This window comes from Zeus faber (genome assembly GCF_960531495.2).
Source record: "Zeus faber genome assembly, chromosome: 16".
Classification (NCBI taxonomy): domain Eukaryota; kingdom Metazoa; phylum Chordata; class Actinopteri; order Zeiformes; family Zeidae; genus Zeus; species Zeus faber.
The window spans coordinates 29752890-29773995 of record NC_137202.1 but is presented as its reverse complement, the minus strand read 5'-3'; the positions used below and the strand labels follow the sequence as shown (position 1 = coordinate 29773995).

Genomic DNA, 21106 nt, shown 5'->3' with positions numbered 1-21106 from the left:
AGAATACAGAACCCCAGAAATCTTATCTTCCATTCAATGAATGCATTTATTTATTCTGTAACAAAAAGGCAGTACAAACACAAACACACAATCCCCGAGCGGAATCAATGAAGGCCAATACCAAGTCCAACATTTTCTTTATTCCAAATATATTCTTTCCATCCCGCGCTAAGCTTGTAGCCCCGCCCCCTGAACGAAGCAGCTCAACCAATCACATGGTAGCTGAGGACTGTAACGCCGCTCAGGCCATGAAACCGCATGAAAACAGTGAAATGGACAAAATGGCCGACAGTCTGTAGATGACTGAGCCCGCTAACGCTCCGTTGGGCAGGTGGTCGGACATCCAGCAACGGTAGCACCTGATTGGCCGCTTGCTGGGGAAGTCATGCAACAGTTCAACATGCGTTAGTGATGTAAACAAGCAGACAGGCTAAATGCCCGCTTTGTTCCTTTTATAAGAGGTTTGAGCTACAAGACTTTTGACCTAGACTTGACCCTCCGTCCTCACCCGGGGCAGCACTCGTCGCCCGGTAACCTCCGGTCGCCTCATAACAAAATAAAAATCCCTGGATCAAATAAGTGGTTCCAGTTTATCTTCTCCGGAAACCTGGCATAGACACGCACGTTTGCACTTCCCTAAACCAATTTCCCATGAGCAAGGTACTGAGTGTTTTCAAGTTTAACTGGACGTGTTGGGAGGTCCGTGGGCAAAGGTGCATCAACCAAAGTGTCACAAGGGCCAGGGGGTGGGGCTGAGTTGGTACCTTACCAGCATGAGGTGAGGTGGGAAACCTCCAGGTTCAGAAAGTAGAAATCCAGTTTCCATGTTTTGGCTCCAGCTGTGGACTGATCCATCAGCCGGCCCTGGGGGGGATTGATGCTAACTCCAAGATCTAAATGGTGGACACAAAATCCTGGAGTGGAGTTTTTACTTTCTGAACCTGGATTTTCCACCTCTGCGGGACTGTTGAACCCAGGAACTCAGCATTAAGTGTCAGAACAAAGTAACAATTTAAAACAGCTTGAGGGTGAACAGTGGGAATATTATCCACATGAAGCCCCCTAGAATATAGAAAAATATATGTATACATCTATGGAACTCCGTTATTGCGACCTGAAGGGATTACAGAGGGTTTACTGCAGGCGATCTTTGGTACGTTGCTCTAGTAAAGGGTAGGAATACGTCCCCCCTGGCTTTAAGGCATTGTGCTTATAACTACAGTTATTAGAGAGAGAGAGAGAGAGAGAGAGAGAGAGAGAGAGAGAGAGAGAGAGAGAGAGAGAGAGAGAGAGAGAGAGAGAGAGAGAGAGAGAGAGAGAGAGAGACACACACACACACTCCAAAGTAAAAATAACTTAAAAAGAAGACGAGCGTAACGAGCTGAACAGAGCTACGGCAGCGTAGAGCTGTAAACAGTGGATCTGAGCAGATTGAGGAGGTGGCACTAGAACTGTGGGAGAATACGAGAATTTAACATGACACGCGGGGGAAGGGGGTGGTGCCTTAGTGTCTGGTATGGACGGACAGAGGGATAGACAGACTGACGGAGGGGTAGACAGACAGGAACAGACGCTGAGTGCCTCTCTATCTATGTGAAGGTGAGACCGGCCTCGTTGTAGACCTTGAACACCTTCTCGATGGCATTGACGTAGGCGGCCGTCCGCAGGTCCAAACCCAGGTTGTACTTGTTAGCTGTACGCATGATTTGCTGCAGGACGGAGAGGAAGGGAAAGGAGAAGGAGAAATCATCAAAACAAGTTTAAAGCATGAAATCAATGTTGAATCCATTAAAATCTTGACACCTCCTCCACCTCAGGAGGATCTTTGTCTCCTTCCCTGATCTGGTGTCTCCAAACCCCCTCAACACTTTCCAACCTCCCCCTCGTTTGTCTTATTGAAATTAAATCAAATAAAAACATTTCCAACAGTGCCGACTCTGCTGTGTGACGGTGGAGTTTTACCCTGGCAGAGCGCTCCATGGTGTGGGCCAGACCAGAGTGAACTATGTCCTTCTCCCGAGGCGCCCTGGGAACGCATCACAAGTAGAAATAAGATAATACATTCTCTCTCTCTCTCTCTCTCTCTCTCTCTCTCTCTCTCTCTCTCTCTCTCTCTCTCTCTCTCTCTCTCTCTCTCTCTCTCTCTCTCTCTCTCTCTCTCTCTCTCTCTCTCTCTCTGGAGCGTGTGAGCGTTTGGTAGAGTGAGTGGTTTTCTCTCTAACTTTTTCTATCAATTGCATGTTTATAATTATTTGTTGGTGACGGGTTTAGTTTTTTGTGGGTTGTAGGGTGTGCGCACAGCGGGTGGGGGGGTGGTGGTGGTGGTGGTGGTGGTGCGGGTCCGCAACCATGTCGGACCTCACCAAGCTAACGAGGAAGCACGGCATTAAGTTGCCCGTGGCTTCCTCGGTCTCGGTGGAGGACTGCAGCCTGGCGGTGGGGAAGGCTGTCGGCTACAGCAGCGTTGTGTCCGCAGCGCGGAATGAACAGCGCGGTGGTCATCTTCCTGGATGGCGTAGACAAGGTGAACGCGGTGGTGGCGAGCGGCGTCACGGTGAACAAAATGTTTGTTCCCGTCCTGCCTCTCTCCACACCGGCGAGGAGGGTGAATCTGGCGAATGTTCCGCCGTTTATTAAAGATGAGACCCTCACTAAGGAACTGGCGAGGCACGGGAAGGTGGTGTCGCCAGTTAAGAAAGTCCCGTCGGGGTGCAAGTCGCCGCTGCTCAAGCATGTGGTGTCGCACAGGAGGCACGTCCTGATGGTGTTGAACAACAGGGATGCGGAGTTAAACGTAGCTTTTAAAATCAGGGCGGATGAGTTTGACTACGTGGTGTTTGTCAACACTGACACCACCAAGTGCTTTGGGTGCGGTGGGGAGGGACACCAGGTCAGGGCATGTCCAGGTAAGAAGGCAGGCGGCGAGACAGGTGAGGGGCAGAAGGGTGGACAGGACAAGGAGGGAGCACAGGAGGGGGCAGGTGAGGGTCAGAAAGGGGAAAAGCAGGCGAAGGTGGGGGCACAGGAGGGAGCAGGTGAGGGTCAGAAAGGGGAAAAGCAGGCGAAGGTGGGGGCACAGGAGGAGGCGGGGGAGGGCCAGAAGGAAGGAGGGGAAAAGCAGGTGAAGGTGGGGGCACAGGGAGAGGCAGGTGAGGGCCAAATGGAGGCAGGGGAAAGACAGGTGGAGGTGGGGGCACAGGGGGAGACAGGTGGAGGGCGGAAAGGAAAGGAGAAGAAACAGGTGAAGGTGGGGGCACAGGAGGGGGGCAGGCGAGGGGCAGGGGGAAAAAAAGGGGGGGGGGGAGGGGAATGTGGAGCCGCAGGAGGGAACGGGTGGAGGTAGACAGCGCAGCCAGGTGAGCGTGGAGACACGGGGGGAGGCAGGCGAGGGTCTGGAAAGAAGGCAGGTAAGGGTGGGAGGACAGGAGGGGAAGGAGGAGGGTCCGGAAGACAGGCAGGTGGGTGCGGGGGGACAGGAGGGGACTGGTGAGGGAAAGGAAGCTACGGAACAAAGTCAAAGGAGTGCAGGTGACGTAGCTAGGGAGGAGGAGGCACTGGAAGGAAGTGACTTTGAGATGGGGGACGAGGACGATCGGGTGAGAGTCCCCCGGCTCAAAAGAAAGTCCAACAAAATGGCAGGAGACTCTCAGGCCAAGAGAGGGACAGCAAGCCAGGGGAAGGCAAGTCAGGAGGTGGAGCAGGGAGGCTCGGAGTCAGAGTCCTGGATGGAGGAGGACTCTGCTGCAGACAGTGAGGGGCAGGTTTTTCTCGGCGTAAAGAAGAAAAAGGGCAAAAAAAGCTACAGTGTCGGCAAAATAAAAGCGTTTCTGCACAGGACGAAGAATGTGAAAGGGATTAAGGTGGAGGATTTCTTCTCAGACAAGGAGTTGCTGGCGAACGCGGCCCAACAACAGATGAGGAGTAAGGGGAGAGGAGGGTTCACGGACCAGGAGGTGTACAGGTTAAAGAAAATAGTGCAGAAGATCAGGAAGGAGCTGAACAACGGAGAGGATGGGGAGGAGGTGGAGGTGGGCGCTGCTGTTCGGGCTGTTTCCCTTTTCCGTTGCAATGAGTGACTTTAACATCAGCACGCTGAACGCGAATGGGGCCAGAGACGCAGCTAAGAGGTCTCTGCTGTATGAGCTGATGGAGCAGAAGAGGCTGGATGTGCTGTTGGTGCAGGAGACCCACAGTGACTCTGGCAATGAGGCTGACTGGAAGAGGGAGTGGGGGGGGGGGGGTGGTGCTAAGCCACAAGAGCACCACCAGCGGTGGGGTGGCTCTTCTCTTTTCTAAGAGCTTTGCCCCAGCATCCTTTGAGGTGGAGGAGGTGGTGGAGGGCAGACTGATGGTGGTGAGGGCAGCATTTGAGCATCATAAGTTTGTCTTTATAAATGTGTACGCTCCCACCACAGGACCACACAGAGTCACTTTTTTGCAAGTTTTAAATGGGGTTTTAAGCAAAACTCGTACTGGGGAGTTTTTGTTTCTAGGAGGTGACTTTAACTGCACCGAGAACGACCTTTTAGACAGGAACCACTGTGAGCCTCACAGAGCATCGCAGAACGCGATGAGGCTGCTCTCAAGCGAGAACGAGCTAACGGACGTGTGGAGGAGAACCAACGGGGATGAAAGACAGTACACCTGGGTGCACTGCAGAGGCACCTTTCTATCGTTGGCCAGACTAGACCGGTTTTACTGTTTTAAGCACCATTTTAACATTTTTAAGGAATGTAGAATGGTGCCTGTTGGTTTTACCGATCACTCCCTGGTTGTTTGCCGTGTTTTTATCGCCAATGTAAAGCCCAAGAGCGCATATTGGCATTTTAACACCACCCTACTATGTGACTCCAACTTTAAAGATGCTTTTAGGTTTTTTTGGGAAGGTTTTAGAGACAGAAAGCAGGATTTTATTTCCTTAAGACTGTGGTGGGACTATGGGAAGAGGGAGATAGAGCAGCTCTGTCGACAGTATACTCTCAATGTCACACGGGACATCACCAGATCTATGAGGGATCTGGAGACTGACATTGTGGAGTTACAGGGTGTAGTGGAACCCACTGGGAATCGAGATCACATTAAGGACCTCAAGTCTAAAAGAGCTGCTCTTGCGGACCTACTAGGCACCAAGGCGCAGGGGGCGCTGGTCCGCTCTCGCTTCCAGAGCGCAGCACTGATGGACGCACCATCTAGTTTCTTTTTTAGCCTGGAGAAGAGCAACGGGCAGAGCAGGTTTATCCACGCCCTGAGATCAGACACAGGACAGGAGCTCAGGAGGCCGGAGGAGATCCGGACGAGAGCCGTGGACTTTTACACAGAGCTGTACAGAAGTGAGTACGAGGAGCAAAAAGAACTGCTTTACTCCTTTTGTGGGAATTTGCCCAGGGTCCCGGAAGATGTCAGTGCGGTGCTGGGGGAACCTCTGACCCTGCAGGATCTTTCCACGGCCCTGCAGAGCATGAAGGGGGGTAAGGCCCCTGGCATCGACGGGATTCCTGCGGAGTTTTACAAAGAGTTCTGGGAGGAGTTACGGGAGGACCTTTTAATGGTTTTTAATGAAGTTTTTAAAGATAAGTTATTGCCAGTCAGCTGCAGGAGGGCAGTCATCACTCTCCTACCCAAGAAAGGAGACCTGCAGGAGATCAAGAACTGGCGTCCTGTGTCCCTTCTGTGCACGGACTATAAAATCCTGTCGAGGGCACTGGCCAACAGGCTGAGGGAGGTGATGGACCTGGTAGTCCATCAGGACCAAACTTACTGTGTGCCTGGTAGGTCCATTCTGGACAATGTGTCCCTAATTCGGGATATTTTGGACGTCTCTAGTTCTCTGGGCATTGAAACTGGGCTCATTTCGCTAGACCAGGAAAAGGCGTTTGACCGGGTTGAGCACCCTTACCTCTGGAAAACTCTGGAGGCTTTTGGCCTCAGCCCTGGTCTGATAGCCATGATCCAGGTTTTGTACCAGGACATCGAGAGTATACTGAAGATTAATGGAGGGCTGAGCGGCCCTTTTAAAGTGCGTAGAGGGGTGAGACAGGGCTGCCCCCTCTCAGGGATGTTGTACTCTCTGGCCATAGAACCATTGCTGTGTCAATTAAGGACGAACATCGAGGGTGTGTTTCTAAACGGTCTCGAGAGAAGCCACATTCTATCAGCCTATGCGGACGACGTCATTGTCTTAATAAAGAAACAGGACGAAATCAGCAAACTGGAGGGGATCGTCAGGGACTTTGGGCTGCTATCAGCAGCGAAAGTCAACTGGGGCAAAAGCGAAGCGCTGGCTGTGGGCGGATGGAGGGGGGGACTCTTAAAACTGCCAGGAGGCTTACGGTGGCGAAGGGATGGGTTAAAGTATCTGGGAGTGTTTTTAGGGAGCGAAAGTGTGGTGGGGAAGAATTGGGAAGGACTGCTAGGAAAGATACAGGGCAAGCTAAGAAAATGGAGGTGGGCACTGCCACAGCTGTCCTATAGGGGCAGGACGCTCATTATTAACAACCTGGTGGCCTCACAGCTGTGGCACAGAGTGGCCTGTGTCCAACCACCAGACCTGCTAGTTAGGAAGATACAGGCCGAGCTGATAGACTTCTTTTGGGGGCGGAATTTCCACTGGGTCAGGAAGGAAAGGGTCTTTCTGCCTAAAGAGGAAGGGGGGCACGGTGTGGTGGACATCAAAAGCAGAGTGGCAACTTTTAGGTTACAGTTTGTGCAGAAGTTGTTAACGGGGTACTTTAACGTTTGGAAGGACGTGGCGGGCTTGGTCTTAAAGAGGACTGGGAGGATGGGACTTGACCGCTCGTTGTTTTTAATGGACACGAGTCTTCTAAACAAGTCGGGCTTACCCCGTTTTTACCAGGAGCTTTTTAAAGCATGGGGGTTATTTAAGAACAGGAAAAGGGAGGCCGCAGATTCCCTCCACTGGCTCCTGGAGGAGCCGGTGATCGGAGGAGCCAGGCTGGATGTGCAGGACGGGGCCACTCCAGGACTGAGGAGCATCCTGAGGGAGGCGGGGGTCCTGACCCTGAGGCAGGTGGTGGCGGCGGCGGGGAGCGACCTGCAGGACGGCGAGGCCATGGCGGAGCGGCTGGGGGTGAGGTCCACCAGGATCGTACACCTGGTGCTCAAGAGGTGGAGGGAGACGCTCACGGAGGAGGAGCTGGCCCTGCTGAAGGAGTACGGCGAAGGCGCGGAGGAGCCAAACTCGGAGGATCCCTTTCCGGAGATGACCCTGACCCCCAACCTGGAGGGGTCCTCCGGGAAGCTGCTGCACAGGGCACGTTATGCAGAACTGGACCTGCACACAGCCAGCGGGAAGGCTTTTTACAAAGAGTGTGTGGTTGTTTTAAATAGGAAGGGACTGGAGGGGCGGCAGGACACTGTCTGGAGGGGACGGCTCCAGATGGGGGGACAGGAGGAGCCGTGTTGGAGGAGTTTTTACAAAGCTCCCTCCAAGAAAAGGACGGGGGACCTCCAATGGAGGGTCCTACATGGAGCCATAGCTGTCAACAGCTTTGTTTCTGTTTTTAATCCCCACGGTCGCAAATGAATGTCCATTCTGCAAACTGCCAGAGTCCGTGTTTCACTGTTTTGCAGAGTGCGACAGACTTTTAGAGCTTTTTAGTCTTTTAAAGGAAAGTTTTAAGCTCTTTAAGGAGGAGTGGTCCAGAAACTGTTTTATTTTTGGGGCTAGATACTACAGGGCCAACGCAGAGAAATGGCGACTGCTTAATTTTCTAGTAGGGGAAGCGAAGATGGCCATCTACCTCACGAGGAGGAACAAACTGAGGGGAAAGGAGAGTGTTTTAGGAAGAGTGTTTGTAGCGTTGGTCAGGGCCAGAGTCTTGATTGATTTTAACTTTCACAGACTGATGAAGAGTCTGGACCTCTTCATCAAGCTGTGGTGTTTTAACGACGCCATCTGTTCCCTGGTGGAGGACGACCTGTGCTTCCAGTCTGTTTTTAACGTGTAGGACTCTGTTAGTGAACCAAGTGTGTTTGTTGTATTGTCTGTAACTGTGAACTAGAGAAAATGTTAAAATAAAGATGCTTTAAAAACTCTCTCTCTCTCTCTCTCTCTCTCTCTCTCTCTCTCTCTCTCTCTCTCTCTCTCTCTCTCTCTCTCTCCTCTCTCTCTCTCTCTCTCTCTCTCTCTCTCTCTCTCTCTCTCTCTCTCTCCTCTCTCTCTCTCTCTCTCTCTCTCCCTCTCTCTCTCTCTCCCTCTCTCTCTCTCCCTCTCCCTCTCCCTCTCTCCCTCCCTCCCTCCCTCCGTACAGAGATCCTGGCTTGGAACTCCGAGGTGGGAATGACAGGAATAGCGCCGCCATGTTTTCCAAACTTCCTCTCCAAGCTCTCCTGCACAGACACTGGACGGTGGGAGAGAGAGAAAGAACGTGACTTGCATGACCTGAAGTGCACATGCATTACTCTGTGTGTCTGTGTGTCTGTCTGTGTGTGTGTGTGTGTGTGTGTGTGTGTGTGTGTGTGTGTGTGTGTGTGTGTGTGTGTCTGTGTGTGATCTTACTGAGCAGGTGGTAGTTCGACTCCGCTCGTACTTGAATGTGAGGCGTCCATAGCTCACGTGGTTCAAGTTCTTCAACCACTCGAAGTATGAAACGGTGACACCGCCGGCATTCAGGTACATGTCCTACGTGCACGCAAACACACACACACTCAACTAACTCGTGTGAAAACAACGCATATCATAAGAAATTGGATTCTCTACATCTATTTCTACTTACTGGGATCACCATGATGTTTCCTCTCCAGAAAGATCCTGTCAGCCTCTGGGGTGGTGGGACCGTTGGCCCCCTCTGCTATGATCTGCACACACACACACACACACACACACACACACACACACACACACACACACACACACACACACACACACACACACACACACACACACACACACACACACACACACACACACACACACACACACACACACACAGAGAGAGAGAGAGAGAGATATCAACTGACACCAGCGCAGGGAAAAGTCCTTGTAAAGTGAATTCAGTGGTTTGTTTCTAAACACACTATACCAGTTAGAAAGTCATTACATGTGAAAAGACTGAATGATGTCTTACTGAATTGTGGAATTAAACCATTAAACTGTTTCTCAATATTTTGTTGGTCCTGATTTTTTTTGGGTGGGACTAAATCAGGATTCGATGACGTAGAGCAGTCATACTCGCACGGCCCCGCCCCTAACACTTTATAAACACGGGGTCGGAACCGGAGGATCAGTGGTGAAATAAACTAAGCTTAGAGTCTGGGAGTTTGGGATAAAATACTGTTTTGGGAATAAACACCTTGAGTAAAAGGCGTCTTCAGGGAGACAGTGGACTCGGCCACGGACACCCAGAACAAAAGAGAACCGTCCTGTTGGTTTGACCGCGCTGGGTGTGGTTAGCACGGAGGAGCCAGCAGGGGGCACCGGAGAGCCAGACTGCACCGCTTTGAGGCAAGCAACTAGACACACAGGCGAGATTTTTAATCATTCATATGTGGCTGGGTGGTTAATAACACATTGTTCTGTGGTGTGACAAACCCACAACACATTTATTTTTGCTTAAGAGAGACTTTAAGTAAATAGTGCTCTTGTTATGTGAGGGTTTATGTGCTGGCAGACGCTCATGATGGCAAATAAACCCTGACACGGTGACCAGGTCTTGTTTCCCTCTGAGGGTTCTTCTGTCATAATGACTGCCTGGCTGCTTGGTGTCCACGTGTATATTTTATTTTTTTTGTCTTCTATTGTAGTTTCTGTGTAGGGCCACTAGCAAGTGTTATTATTAACAGGTCAGTGGTCATTATTCAGAAATAACTGACCGATGATTGCCCTTATTGACCAATCAGAAAAAGGGTTTTCCACAGAGCCGTGTGATAAAAAGGTGAATTGTGGAAAGCTGACGAGCAGTCACAGGTGCACCGGAGGGGAGGGTACTAAAGCTTGGAAGCGGATGAGAAATGATAAACTGCTGCTCTGTCAGACTGTGTCTGGACATCCAGGTATTCCGGTGGGTTTTACCTTGGCCTTGATCTTGTGAGCGTTCCTCTTTGTCAGCTGCTTCTCGCTGGCCGCAGGGATCAGGATGTCGCAGTCGGCCTCCAGGATGTTTCCCTCGTAGGGGGTGGAGTTGGGGAAGCCCACGATGGTGCCGTTGGCCTGGAGACACAGGAAGTGGTAATTAACAAGCACCTAGTTTATAGATCTATTAAACCAGTGCTGACCCGTTTGCAGTCCTATTAGAGCAGTTCTAACCAGTTTGTATTGTCATTAAACCAGAAGTAACCAGTTTGTAGTCCTATTAAAAAGTACTCACAATTCGTAGTCCTATAAAAAGGTACTAACCAGTTTGTAGTCCTATAAAAAATACTAACCAGTTTGTAGTCCTATTACAATGGAACGAACAGTTTGTAGTTCTATTAAATGGCACTAACCCGCTTGTAGTCCTATTAAAAATGTACTAACCAGTTTGTAGTCCTATTAAAAAGGTACCAACCAGTTTGTAGTGCTAATAAAAAGGCACCAACCAGTTTGTAGTTCTATGTAAATCGAACTAACCAGTTTGTAGTTCTATTTAAGTGGAACTAACCCGTTTGTAGTCCTATTACTACGGCACTAACCAGTTTGTAGTTCAATTACAACAGCACTGACTAGGTTTTAGTCCTATTAAAATGGTACTAACCAGCATTTAGTCCTATTAAATGGTACTAACCAGTTGGTAGTTCTACTAAAATGGCACTAACCAGTTTGTAGTTCTATTTAAATTGAACTAACCAGTTTGTAGTTCTATTTAAGTGGAACTAACCTGTTTGTAGTCCTATTACAACAGCACTAACCAGTTTGTAGTTCTATTACAACAGCACTAGCTAGGTTTGAGTCCTATTAAAATGGTACTAACCAGTTTGTAGTCCTCCAGCTCCTTGGGGTCGATGCCCTGGGGGTTCCAGATGCTTCCGTCCATCTCTCCGATCCCGATGCACTTCGCCCCAAAGCGATGCAGGTAACGCATGGAGTGAAGGCCCACGTTTCCAAAGCCCTACGGAGGTGATCAACCATCATGATCAGAAACTTGTTTAAAAATTTATCAATCACATTTTTTTTTTTTCCCCAGGTGCGGGGGATGAGGAGGGTGGCGTACCTGGATGATGAAGGTCTTGTCCTGGAAGCCGGGGCACATTCCCAGCTGGCTCATGTAGGCCGCCTCGTTGATGAAGTTCTCGATGCCGTGGAAGACGCCACGGCCGGTGGCGGAGATGCGCCCGTGGATGCCACCCTGGCTGATGGGCTTCCCAGTCACGCAGGCATGGGCGTTGATGTCCTGAGGAGCCATGCCACGTTGGATTATTTGAACTATTTTCATTTACAATCTACAGCATCAGTTCAGCAACATGGAAGCCCATGGCAAACTAGTTCCCGTATTCCTCCTTGAATGTCAGACAAAACCCATTAGACCTTATAGTGAGTAGTTAGTCAGTTATGCAATTAAAAATGCCTTTTAAGCCTAAAAAAGTCCTATATGTCGACATTTGTTGGATTGTGATATCTTAGTCTGGGTCGGACTTGGTTGTGGATCTTTTGGATGTCGGGTGGATCATTAGGCCGTCACCATCACGCCTCCCAGATTTGGCCCTTGCAGGTTTATTTATTTTCTGTTTCAGCACCATGATTGAATCTGAGACCAGGTTCATCCAAGACGGCTGAGATACTCTACTATATAATTTAAGGTAGAAAACATTCAGAGCAGGGAAACAACCATGTGACACCAACAGCCAGTGCTTCCTCCGCTCTGTCCCCGGGGCATACGTACCTAACGTGACTAAACTGGACCCTGTGTATTGCTGCCTGTGGCTATATTTATTATTATTATTATTATTATTATTATTATTAAGTTTCTTTGATGTAGATCACATTTGCCAAGACCTTGAGGCAGTAGGTCCAATTATTTTGTTTGGCTCCCTGATACCATCTAATATACTGATAGACTTCCTGTACAGACAGGAAATAGAAGGATAAATAAAACCATGAAAGCACTTCCTTCATCACCATGGCAACAAATCTCAAAAGAAAGCGATCAGTCCGTCTGGGTTCACATGAGGTCTTCGAGTGTTTCAGTGTCTGGCCCAGTACATCGAGGCATCCAGGTTTTTATATCTACGGTGGCGATTAGCAAATCTAGATGGTTGACTCAAAATACCAGGAAGGACTTTTACTTTCTGAACCTGGAAGTTGCATTATATAATTATTATTTTGGCGATAAGGAGGGGCTGGAGTGTCTCCTAGTTTACTACAGTCCCAGTAAACCTGAGCCAGCCCACTGCAGGGACTCTACAAACCCAATCTGCCTCTGACCTGGAGAATCTGACCTGGAGAAACTAGAGTGAAGCCACACCAACACAGGTGAACGTGAGGAAAGCCACACCAACACAGGTGAACGTGCACCTCCACACAGACAGACGTCCTGAACAGGATTCAAACCCCTCCCACAGTATTTGAGCTCCTGGGAAGCAGCGATCCACTGCGGCATCATAAAAGCCAACAGCTAAACACGTGTGTGTGTCTTACGTGGTGTCCCATGGTGTTGGCGTAGGTGTCGGCGATCCAGGACATCTCCCGCTCTCCGGTGCTCATGTCGGGGGCGGGGACGTCGATACCGGGTCCTGAAGCACGGACAAAAAACCCGAGGTGAGGGACAACACCTGTGATCTGAGGGGACAGAGCTCCTCCATGTTCTTTTAAAAAGCTTTATTCAAAATCAAGACGTTTCAATGAGATAAAAGTTCTTTCTGCACGAGAAACCTAATCAGTCCCCCCAGGAAATTGTGATTCGATCTATCATGATCTATGGTGATATTTTAGTTTCCCGACTCACCGATGAAGCCTTTCTTGGCCAACTCGATGGTGAACCTCCTGGTGATTTTCTCCAGCTCGCTGTCCTGGAAACACACAGAAAATTTAAAATGTGCAGATCCTATCAGTATCACAGTGTGCTACTGGTGGACATGGGAGCTGCCCAGTACCACCACAGAAGTGTTGGATAGTGTGTGTGTGTGTGTGTGTGTGTGTGTGAGAGTGTGAGAGAGTGCGCACTTTAGAGGACACTTTATAATATGGTCGCTCACTACAGGCATCTATTTCTTTTTAAATGAACCACAGACTTTAAATGTATCTTCCTAACACTAGATGAATAATAATAATTATATTAATAACAATAATAATAATAATAATAATAATAATAATAATACAAGCTAAATAGCACTTCAAAAATAAGTATAAAATAGTATTACATCATTAATTATCTCAAAATATTAGCCTTGAACCAGGGCCAGACAGGGAGAATCATTCAGGCCAGGAAATATATTGCAAATTGTAGCCCCAGCAGGCCACTTTTTAAGCAGGGGGTCTGGGGGTCCCCACCATGAAAATCTTACTTACAGAGACTTAATTTCCTGCATTCTGGTGAATTTTTGTGCATATGAATCACAAAGTAATGAGACAACAACTGCATAGTACAATGTATAGTTATGAACCTAAAATGAAAACCAAAAGGTACATATCGTTAAGGAGGAAGACGACACAAGGACTAACATTTAATAGAAATAGTTTAATAGAAAATTAGGTATGGCAGCAGGTCAGTGGCGGGGGCAGGGCAGGGGCAGGGCACGGGCAGGGCAGGGGCAGGGCAGGGCAGGGGCGGGGCAGGGCAGGGGCAGGGCAGGGCAGGGGCAGGGCAGGGCAGGGCAGGGCAGGGGCGGGGCAGGGCAGGGCAGGGCAGGGCAGGGCAGGGCAGGGGCAGGGCAGGGGCAGGGGCAGGGGCAGGGCAGGGGCAGACTGTGACTAAAAAATGGCCCTTGAATTTTTTTTACTCAGACCCTCCCACCATATCCAGCACACGGATACTCCACCACCCCGCCCAAAGACACACATACAAACACACCAGCCCTTGATACCACCACATAAGCATAATGCATGGATACTCTAGGCTACTGTACTCTATATGGATACTACTGTACTCTATATGGATACTACTGTACTCTATATGGATACTCTAGGCTACTGTACTCTATATGGATACTACTGTACTCTATGTGGATACTCTAGGCTCCTGCGCTCTATATGGACACTCAAGGCTACTGTACTCTATATGGATACTTTATACTATTGTACTCAATATGGATACTCTATAAGGATACTCTAGGCTACTGTAACGCTAAAACAGAGCAGCTCCCGATGGTCAGTCCGGACCTGCCTTCATCTACTTTGTCCTTTTCTTTTGAGATCAAAGTAACTTACAGAATAATTCTTTGGGTTTATCTTGACTCCGGCTTTGGCTCCACCGAACGGCACATCTGGAAAAAATACAATCGTAAAATAGTCGTCACAATAGATCTGTGCTTGTGTCTTATATTGTTGATGAATGCAAATTGAAGATTTGTCCATCTCTCCTGTGTCCCCTGCTGCAGTCTACTGGAATATTATTTATATTTAATTATTTATTTATATATATATTATATATTTAATTTGTCTGAAAATGCAATTAAATATAGATAATTAAGAAAAGCATTTCTATAACTTTCTCAAGTTCTGATTTTAATGAAACCAGTGCATGCCCATTTAAAATCCAAAACTTTAAGACATTTTAATGGCACAGTTTAACAAAATGTCAATGAGTCATTCCTGTGTACCACAAAGTAAGACGAAACTGCCGGTAAGTCATATACCGTGGAGAGACACTCTTTGTGACTCACACCACTGGGTCGCTGTTTATTGAACGTTTATTAAAAGAGACCTATTATGCTCCCTTTTATACAAGTTAACATAAGTCTCTGAGTCCCCCAAATATGTTTTGGAAGTTTGTTGCTGAACATACCACTCAGATTATGCATTTGAGCCATTGTATTATGACTCTATAACTCTCTTGTTCCAAAACAAGCCGTTTCAGTGGGCGGAGCCACCCTCCTGAAGCCCTGAGGTCTGTGAGCCAATGGCCTTTGAGCATAGCTTCCTGCTTTTGTTGTATTTATTCCGTAACTTTCACTGATTTCATCTCCACAGTCCACCAAAATCTGTTTCTGAACACATTTGGGGCAAGAAATAAACAATCCAGTTGCTGAGTCTTCTTCATATTAGATCTACGAGGCCTCATTTCAAAGTTAGTTCCCACTTTCGCTGCCGTGCTCCAAGCTTGTTGGACACGGACGCCGCATCACGACTTTCCGGCGCATATATTTTTAGTTTAATTTAAACGTTGAAAATCGGATGGGATGGAGCAGACGACCGTATAAGGAAATCCGTGACCAGCTGACGTCAGCTCGTGCAGAGTAGAAAAAACCTTTGGAAGCGGTGCGTTCAGAGCGGTGGGAATCCTGAGCCTTTTGTTCAGACATTACTTTGTCATTAGTTTACGTCACTGTTTGATTAGTTAGGTCCCCAGCAATACACCTCCCAAGTGTGAAGTAAATCGGATGGACGGTTGTCGAGATAATCGAAGGACATACATACAGACCGATTCATTCCTTCAAAGTTAGATTACATTCAACATGTTTCTGGATGAATGATGAAACTCACCAACAACAGCACATTTGTAGGTCATCAGCGACGCCAAAGCCTTCACTTCATCCACGGACACTTCTGTGCTGTACCGAATACCTGGAAGACGCACGGACAAAAACCTGCCAAGATGAGTTTTGTTGACAGTAATATCCATTGCAGTTCAGCTGGCAATCCACCCGAAACAGTTGGATTTAAAAACATTAAGTTTAAAAATGCAATCAAAATTTATCATTATTATTGGAATAACTCTAACCTGCTAGTTTGCTGCACTTCCTGCTAAACAGGAAGTGATGCAGCAATGGGATAGGGCATGTGATTGTGTATACTTTATTGAAATATGGTGAATAGTTTTACTCTTAAAACATGTGGTAATAATTCCAAATGGATCATCTAGATGATTGGTTGGATTTCAACTCAAAATTCTGAGCTTCAGAGAGGCCACAAAAACTGCTGCATTTAATTTGAATCAGACTCCCACAAAATGAGAGAGAAGTGGGCGGGCATTGGAAAATAAATACAGTGAGTCTACAAGAAAATAATTAGAATGAGAGAGCGAGAGAGGAAGAGAGAGAGAGGGAGGGGGGGGAGGGAGAGAGACAGACACACAAAAGAAGCTCATCCATGTGTGTGTGCCTACTAACCACACCAACCGCGCTTGCTGAAAAACACAGTATGGAAAACTGGGTGTGGTCTCAATCTGTACAACACTTCCTGATGCACCCCACATTAAAGTGCTCCAGCAGGAAGTTTTCCCCAGAGCGTTTCATGACGTCCTAATTTCACATCTCGAACATGGGGTTGGTATTCAGGGAACAGCTTTAAAATGCTTTTCTTTGTACCGGAACCACCACCCCCCCCGGAACTTTCCCAGTCTGTATGGGTACTTTCTCATCCTCGCCCCCCCCCCCCCTTCTCCTTTGGTGTGCCCCATTTTGGGCCCAATACCCTCCTCCCTACGCACTCGGCTCCATCATCAAAAAGCATGGAGTCTCCTTCGATTGTCATGTTCACGACAGTGCTCCCTGAATTCCTCATCCCCAGCGTGAAGACGATCAAAGTGCCCGTCGTGCTGCAGGGTCTGGACTGACAAGTCAGATGGTCTGGACTACATCTGCAGCAGGAATGTGCACCAACACACGTGTGCAGTAAAAGTTAGTTTTACGAGCTTATGTAAAATTTCGGTTGCATACACAGACTAGTCAGTGTATGACCTACGCTGACCTATTAAAATAAACTAGTTCCCCCCAACACAGGCAGTGTCCCTGAAAGTCAGTAACTACCATCCCTGGAAACAGAACAACTCTGCATAAGACCAAAAATCAAACCGACTCCTCAACTTCTAAATTCATTTGTTTCCGTGAACAGCCAAATACTACTGCAACTGCAATCAGGTCTAAATCTACCTACACCCGCTGCAATTACCGGTGTAACTAGTTACTAGTAGATTGCTTAAGATAAACTACGTACATTTCCAAATGTTGGAAATTGGACCGTGTCCGTCCCCCCCCCATCGCGTTTGGATTATGAGCATGATGACCTACAGTTGATGTCTAATGACAAATAATACAACATTGATAGAGTTTTCAGTATGTGAAACGCTGCCACTATGTACAGTCTCTCCCCAGTTGAACAAATAGACTAAGCCCATCAACTGGATCGTCAGCATTCCTTTCCGGGGAGGAATACTCTGACTGCAAAGCACACAGGACGAGTAAAATGAACAACTGAACGCAGGAGGCTGTCAAATGGATTGAAAGTAAAAATCATTTTCACAGAGACTTATTGCTGAATGTAAGGGCAAAATGATTGATCTGACAACTAAAAAGTATCGGGATTACACCATGGACCGGTCACTACCAAGCTATAATGATCAATATAAGACATATGTACAGTAAATATAGAAATATATGTTCAGTTTGGATGATGGGGGACTACTTGCACAGATGGACTCTGTGACTTCCTTGTTTTTTTGTTTTTTATGAATGTGCTGTCCTTGTGCACGTTCAAATTAAATGTAAGTAATAAACAGTTTATGCTCGGCACGTCAAGCGTAATTGTGGTTAAATAGATCTCCTAATGTTTTGGTTTGAAGATACTGTGCTGCATTCAAGTCCTATGAGAGAGACAAAAAATACAAACATAAATTAAATACTTTTAGACAGAATTTAAGACTGATTTTCCAACAAATTGCCCCTCGAGTACTAGGTTCAGCGGGAGGTTGTTTAGGGTTTTAGAACATCATATTGACTTCATTTGAGTGATGCAGAAGAACCTGACAAATTTTGACAAAAGAGATATATGGATAAATGGAATTATAAACTGTTAAACTTGAAATTAATATCTCGTAAAAAGACCATGACTATATGGAATGTGAAGCTTACATCACATTGCTTAAAAGACGCTTGAAAGTCTTGTTCGGCGAAAAACGGCCACAGAAAATCTTGCAGCCATCTTGTGTGAATCGTCGACCCTTCTTTTTCTCCCTTCCTTTCTCCATTTTAGAACATTTAAAATATTTTAAGCTATTTCTCTATGCAATTTAATGGAAGCAATCCTCCAAAAATGGAGACCGGAGTCCTGAGCAACCCATAGCAACAGGTCAAACTTTACATTCCCTAATGACTCAAAACTCTGAGGCTTAATATGTGTAAATGTATGTTATATGTATTTTAATTTAAGACATTTTAATACTTTTTAAAGGAACTGCAGACACCCTGTTCTTACAAAGTGCCAGCTACAAAAACATGATCCATGGGTTTTTATTGAAACAAAAACATAACGGTTCACCACTTTAAAATCCCAAGAAGGTCAAAGGTCATGTTTAGAATACCCTAAATTCAAGACCATTTAATGACTTTTAGGCCACTTTAACAAAGTTTGAGACTAAGTGCCATTTGGAAAACAGAGTTTCAAATATGGGATTTTGGTTTTGGTGTTTTTTTAACAAAACAAACTTCGTTATTAATATCTCGTTCTCGGCAGGGGTCAAAGGTCATGTTTATAGCCCATTCCCACCATTAGCCTCAGCGCTAACGCCGAGCTAGCTAGCTAGCTAGAAGCTCCGCTCCGCTCCGCTCCAGTCCAGTCCAGTCTGACCGTCTGTCTCATGGCTTAGTGCCGCTCTCCCCGGCCCCGCTCACCTCCCTTGCAGGGCGTCCTGTGCTGGCTGTGCTGGGCGCGGTAGCCCTCCACCACCTCCCACTCGCCGCTGTCCCGCTTGATGGGGAAGCAGACGCTGAGGACGTGGTTGCACGGTTTGATGATCCCCAGGATGCCCTGCACCCGGAGCCTCCGCTGCTCCGGCGTCTCCCTGGTCCGCAGGTCCTCCACCAGATGGTCCTCCACGATGGCCGCGCCGCGGTCGAAGAACCCTTCCACCATGCGGAAGAAGTTGGGGTCGTCCGACTCGTCCACGGCCTGGCTGTAGCGGCGGAGCCGCGGCAGGGCGCAGGAAGCCGGGAGAGCCGCGTTCAGGAAACCCGGGGCCAGGGAGCCTGCTCCCCGGGTGAGTAGCCCTCCCACATACCGGTACATTGTGTAGTAGATGATGGGGATATAAGGCTGGACTAACTCTGGTGTACCGGACCAGGGGACGGACAGTTCAAGTGGCGGCTCCTCCCCGTCCCGTTCCGCCGCCTCTTCCTGGTTTAAAGCACCGGAGGACGGAGGTGCGCCTCGTGCACGCGCACAGCCCAAAATACCGTACACGGTGCACGGTGCACGGTTAGTTCTGTGCAACAACTTCAGTTTCAAAACAGTTTCTCAAATAACGTGCGATGTCTTGGCTGTCGCGTCAGTACTAAGAGCGTTTACTTAAAGTGTTAATCCCTGAGATTATGTTGTCAAATAAATCCCACGTTTTCTACTCACCATGAGCTGCACTTTCTAAGAAACAGCCTGGGCCTCACTTTATAAGAAACAGCCTGGGCCTCACTTTATAAGAAACAGCCTGGGCCTCACTTTATAAGAAACAGCCTGGGCCTCACTTTATAAGAAACAGCCTGGGCTGCATTGCGTTCTTCATGTGGTGCTGGATGTGCTGTTTCTATTGTTGGTGGCGGGGTCCGCCATGCGCACAGGAAGGCGCTGGGAGTTAGTGATGTGAGTTAATGATGTGAGTTAGTGAAAGCAGCTCGTTGAGGCGTCCAAACCACCTCCAGACACCGAGAAAGAAAAGAAACAACTACTCTTTGGAAAACTTTGGAGAAAACTTTGTGACGGCATAGAGCAAAGAGAAAGGAATTCTGGGGCTTTTTTTATGAGATTTAATTTAGCGATTGTAAAAGTAAAAGTACCATACCTTGACTCAAAATGACTTGAGTAAAAGTACCGTATTGACATTTCTTCTTCAGTGAAAGTATACAAGTACTGTACTTGCTCTCTTAAATGTGTGTGTGTGTGTGTGTGTGTGTGTGTGTGTGTGTGTGTGTGTGTGTGTATTATGAGATTGGGATTCCACGAGAGGTCTTAAATGTTTTTTAAGTATGCCCATGATATAACAATAGATATCAGAAAAGGACGTTCTTTGTTCAAACTGAGTGTTTCTGAGGGTTCTGTCTCCATTGAACCATAACGCGGTGCAGAGTATTTCTCCCCATGTCGCTGCTCCGTTCAGAACACCATCTCCTTTCACTGATGGAGCGCAATCACAAAGCCTTAAATCAAAGTCCAAGGAAAAACAGGTCAATGTATTGGGCAGAATTCATATTGAACGTGACTGATTTACTCCTTGCACTCCACCCAAATAAATAATTGTGCTAATAATTGATCATTTTACTCATTGAGTAAGTCACATTTTTATTTTCTACTGAGGATTCTCACTTTCACAGTGAAACTTGTCGCTACTCCGTCTGGAACGAATGAATAGATGAATCGGTGCGGCCTTTACACTTTTGATCTTGCAACACAAGAGCTTGTTTCCAAAGATTGCAGTTTTAAAAGTAAGAAAGTTTAAAAAGATTTCCTGGCACGCCTGGCGAGCTCTGTTATTATATACTATTATACATGAGATTTACTTGCAAGCGACTGTAGTGTGTCACCAAAATCCCAGTGCACGCCCTCCTCTGTGTACTGGCCCTTTAATCATGGTTGCTAATTGCCCATTACCCAAACAACATTCTCTGTAGATGATTATAATTGTTTCAGTCTGAAATAATGTCTGTCTTTCTTCCTGGTGTAAATCCAACTCAAAGAAAACAAATTGAGAAATGACATTTACATTCACATCGTCCATTCTACATTTTAAAAGTTTCCTCCACCCCCGATGAGCTGATATGTGACGTGCACCAAACGACATCACTTCCTGTGGTGGTGGTCATAGACCATGTCATTATATTTACCATTGTAACTCCAGACAAAAGCACAGACTAATTAAGCAGAGCAGCCGAGGCAGCCTTCATATGGTAATACAGGTACTCCTCAGTTAACGACCAAGTTTTTTTATTTATATATATATATATATATATATATATATATATATATACATACATACATACATACATACATACATACATACATACATACATATACACACACACACACACACAC

The 21106-nt window shown here is 47.2% G+C and overlaps 1 protein-coding gene and 1 long non-coding RNA gene across 2 annotated transcripts; one reads left to right on the top strand and one right to left on the bottom strand.

Moving 5' to 3' along the window:
* Positions 1 to 20: 20 nt before the first annotated feature.
* glud1a (glutamate dehydrogenase 1a) lies at positions 21 to 19196 on the bottom strand. Its single transcript, XM_080017130.1, is given in 16 exon segments — positions 21 to 1709; positions 1963 to 2016; positions 2018 to 2026; positions 8269 to 8360; positions 8519 to 8539; positions 8542 to 8641; positions 8736 to 8753; positions 8755 to 8817; positions 10031 to 10168; positions 10908 to 11045; positions 11148 to 11327; positions 12572 to 12666; positions 12879 to 12942; positions 14300 to 14355; positions 15575 to 15655; positions 18700 to 19196. Coding segments are annotated over 16 exon segments (1623 nt in total). The 5' UTR covers positions 19094 to 19196; the 3' UTR covers positions 21 to 1589.
* LOC307242613 lies at positions 9243 to 11254 on the top strand. The gene is made up of 4 exons (XR_013844595.1): positions 9243 to 9463; positions 10087 to 10186; positions 10918 to 11009; positions 11121 to 11254. It is a non-coding gene; the product is annotated as an uncharacterized lncRNA (long non-coding RNA).
* Positions 19197 to 21106: the final 1910 nt, after the last annotated feature.